The following is a 4,124-nucleotide window of genomic DNA, read 5'->3' as shown; positions in this document are numbered from 1 at the left end:
AGAAGGGGAAAGCGGGAATCTCGCGGATAGAGGGAAGAAACATGAACGAGGATGGAGAATAGGTATGTACAATAATATCCCAACCAACATATACCCAGGCTCTCCCTACTCCCAAGACCCTCCTCCCAAGTCTTCGGCCTCAGAATTTTCGGCAGGTAATGGTACGTCCTATAGAACGTATCCTCATCCGGGTTCGTGAGGTGCCGTTTCCAGAAATTTCGAATATGTAGAACCTGGTATAGGTCAATGGATTCGCCATCATCAGACGCAGTAATAGACGGGACTGTTGTCGACAAGTCGCATGCATATACAATCCTCAAATCATAGTCTGTTCGCAACGAGCGGAAGGAAAGCCGAAGGTCTAGAGCTAGATATGTCGCGGCCAGTTGGATGGCAAAATATGACATACTTTGGGGTTTTGGGCAATCCAAGCAATGGCCAATTATGGGATGATTGAGGATACCAGAGCTCATAATAGCGCCCTTGATTAGAGCGTGATTTCGAGAAACACATTTGTCATGAACTCGCTGGTGTGGCCAGGTATAGGGGGATTCTGCGGAAGAATTAGGTGCACGCTTTTGAAGAAAAAGGGCGGGATGGTTAAGGCCAGTTCAGACAGTTACATACCAACAAACAACGTTGTCAAAACACTCAGCCACAGTTTCTCAATCATTCCTTCCTCGGTTTGAAAAGAAGGCGTCTGAGCCAGAATAATACTGCGCACTTTGTATTCTATCCTAACCTCTTCTGAAGACTTATCTGGAGGTGGATGGTCATATTTGTCTAGAAAACGTGCCCTCCAAACACCAGAATTGGGTGGGTTAATGACCTGCGCAAAATACCGACAGGTACGGGCCATTCGACATAGATCTGAGTCATTTGGAACGAGCATGGCAATCATTTGAATCAACTTGTGGTCTCTACATGTCAGTAGGTCGTAAAAGCTAAATCCGTACATATCAATCAGTTCAAATATCGATACCTCTCTCGGCAAGTCCACCAGGCCAGTCCCTGTCTTCGACATCACGGTCCTTCGGTCGACTCGATCCAAGCTTTCATTCATGGGTTCTTCGAGGGGGAGGTACGCAAGCAGAAGAGCATAAAGGTCGAGCGGCGCCTCACACCCAGCGGCTGAAATGAACGCGGGCTTAAAACGTAAGGTAAATGGACGATAAAAGAGTCAACGGAAAAAGCACACAAGAGTGAATCGCCACGAGAGCACGCTCACGGCTAAGGAACTGATAAAATCAATCCATAAAACACAAGCTCACTGCACTATCCGATGCTTGGACCACTAAGAGGACTCCGGAATCGTTGAGAGAAGCATCCCCCATGGCCAGTCTGACAGTGCACTTTGGAGCAGCAGATATATCTGGGGGTTTCAAAAGAGCTCTGATCCGTTCAAAGGGACGAATTCAGTACTGAGAGTGGGCAATTAATACCAGATAAAGTATCACAGAACCCCTTGGAGAGGCTCAAAATAAAAAGCTGACTCAAAAGCTGAGCGAAAACAAAAATAGAGAAGTGAGCTTCTCATATCGTCAATGGCCTCAGTGTTCCTCAGTGAGGAGTGGTCATCTCATGGATCTTTGATATTCTGTCCGAGATGTTAGCCTGAGAACAGAAATAAAAATAAATGCGATAAAGCACATCAATGGTTCAGAATAAGAGCTCCTTCTCAGTCGTATTCTGTGAGTGAGCTGAGGCGGTTGCTGGGGAGGCGAGAGGATAAGGGAATTGGATAGGGGTGAATCATTGATTGGACAACAGCCCTGGAATTGGGCATAACAAAAATAAAATAAAACTGGAAGTGCATTAATCAATTAGTGGTTAGTGAATGTTCAGTTGATTTTTAATCGAAAGTAAAGAGATCTAAATCTGAGAGCCGGCTACACTTCTGAAGGGCGAGAAAGCATCACCTACCTTCATTGAGCTTGGATCTCCCCAGGTGGGAACAAAACAAAACATGTTTCATCAAAAAGAGATTTGCGCCATGATGCATGAAAGAATCTTTAGTTCTATCCGCCTGAAGCTGCTGTCCAGTCGGGTTGCCTGTCATCACCACATCGAGGTCGAAGAAAGTCCAGGAGGTTGTTGAGAACGCCAAGGGAAGGTTGAGATTGGGAATAATCTTTCACTGGAAACTATCTGAAAAGGCTTAGACGGGCGATCGAAAGCCCACTTGGGTCCATAGACAGACTTACGATGTAGTCCAAGTTCAACGCACCAGATCTGGAGCCCAGCGTAGATCCAAGGTGTTCACGACAGCCCTGCCAGGCCTAGAGATCCAAGTCTACATGGCAGACCTAGAGTTGGCTGAAATAGAACAGCTGTATCTACTCCATACATCACCAGCGCATTTCAACAAAGCCATCATCTACTTGTTCCTCGTCTTCTCCGTCAAATAATCACACAATCCGTATGGCACATCGGCAACTCTAACGAGAGAAAACCCTCCCGCTAATTGGGTTAAAACAGGAAAATAAGTGGCAGCAACAAACAATGACCACATCAAAATTACGTGCTCCATAAAGAGGACAGCCCTGGGACCCGGCATTTTAATTCAAACCTCGTCTCACTTTTGCCTTTTTCATGTCAAACTCTATACACAACGCACAAGAGAGAAAGGGTGGGAGAGAGGTGGAGAAAAGGAAAAAGGAAAGACAATAACACCAACCATGAATAAGTCGGGAAAGAAATGTCGGCTGAAGTTGAGAGGTGGCCGGATGGTGCATTGGAATAAACAAATAATAGCCACAGTGCAGCCCTACCCAAGCTCATGCACCGAACCTACTATCTACCCAACACCCCCTTTTCAATTCCCCCAAGGACCCCGTGGCCTCTTTTTTAAAGGATAGGACATCACAAAGAGGAAAAAGAATAAAGGAATACCCCCCATACTCATATTACCGTGTCGTACATCCAAAGAAAGAATATAACAAGACACACGGGCTTGCTTTTAATTTGTCAACATCATTTCTTCCTTCGTCTCTTTGCTTTCATGGCCGTAGTCTGACATGCAGAAGTTTAATCAAACGATCTTGGGATAGACGAGAGATGGAAACCAAGAGAAATACAATCAAGAAACATATGAAGAGAAGGCAAGGAGGGAAAGGAAGTGGGAAGCAGAAGATGAGGAGAAAAAGAGAAAACATAATTTATAGTGTGTATCCCATGACAAGACAGGACCCCGAAGGGCTGAAAAGGAAAATTAAACCCAGTATACCCATACAAAAATCAAAAAGAAAAAAGGTAAAGAAAAAATTGAAAAAAAGAAACCCTAAACGAGAAATACCAAAAAGGGAAATTAATGAGTGATGGCAAATGCAAATCTGCCAGGAAAAAGAAAAATTGTTAAAAGGCACAAACCCAAAACTATTTCATCAGTGCATAATAGGGCATTTTGGTGTTTCCCAAACGTTGCCGTTTATCATAGTCATTCAATCAAAACAAGCATAAAGCGACGCTACGTGATTTTCGGGGGTGTTGGTCATACAACAGTCATTGCCATACGTTCACAGCCGTCATTTTCGTTGTGTGTAGTGCTGGGTGCGGCAATACTCCGATATCCATTTGTGTTTTTCGCTCGGGCCAATCCCGGAAGACAGCGTGAAGACTCAGTATCACTTTGTGGCCGGGTAAACATTTGACTAAATGGGGGGTCTTGGGGGCGACAGTTAGTTTCGTTTTCGGAACCCATGCACACTCCCTCAGCCTTGCGGACAACTTCCTTGAGGGACCTTGTAACGACGCCGGCTCGAATAACAAGGTCTCGCAGTGACTGGGTGTCAAATGGTAATTTCTGATGTGGGTCTGTGCTGGACGCAATGTTCTCCGTGCCCTGGAGACTACGCTTTTGGTGTATCGTGTCAAGAACAAATTTAGCTTTCAAAGAAGAGTCCGTTCTTGGTCGAGGTGGCGGGGTTATACTAGGATTCGGGTTTATTTTCTTGGAGAGTGGTGATCGACGAGTATCATTATTCGTACGGCCAGATTGGTCGTTAGTTATTCCATTAGAAAAGAAATCGTCATCTGAATCTTAAATGCTAAAAGTGGTTGATGGTAGTTGGTGCTGTGTACTTTATGTGTTCCTTCGTCTTCGTCATCATCCTCTAATGTAGCCG

At 44.9% G+C, this 4,124-nt stretch overlaps 1 protein-coding gene across 1 annotated transcript; it reads right to left on the bottom strand.

Moving 5' to 3' along the window:
* Positions 1-3,623: 3,623 nt before the first annotated feature.
* HCAG_08936 (predicted protein) lies at positions 3,624-4,106 on the bottom strand (the record flags this gene model as incomplete). Its single annotated transcript, XM_001536051.1, has 3 exons — positions 3,624-3,650; positions 3,707-3,848; positions 4,081-4,106. 3 exons carry the CDS (start codon positions 4,104-4,106, stop codon positions 3,624-3,626), a joined length of 195 nt encoding a protein of 64 aa, XP_001536101.1.
* Between the last annotated feature and the right edge of the window lie 18 nt (positions 4,107-4,124).

The sequence above is a fragment of the Histoplasma capsulatum genome, genomic scaffold, assembly GCF_000149585.1.
Source record: "Histoplasma capsulatum NAm1 scaffold_14 genomic scaffold, whole genome shotgun sequence".
In the NCBI taxonomy this organism is placed as follows: Eukaryota; Fungi; Ascomycota; class Eurotiomycetes; order Onygenales; family Ajellomycetaceae; genus Histoplasma; species Histoplasma mississippiense.
The sequence above is the reverse complement of the archived record's forward strand: the minus strand, read 5'-3'. Positions and strand labels throughout refer to the sequence as shown.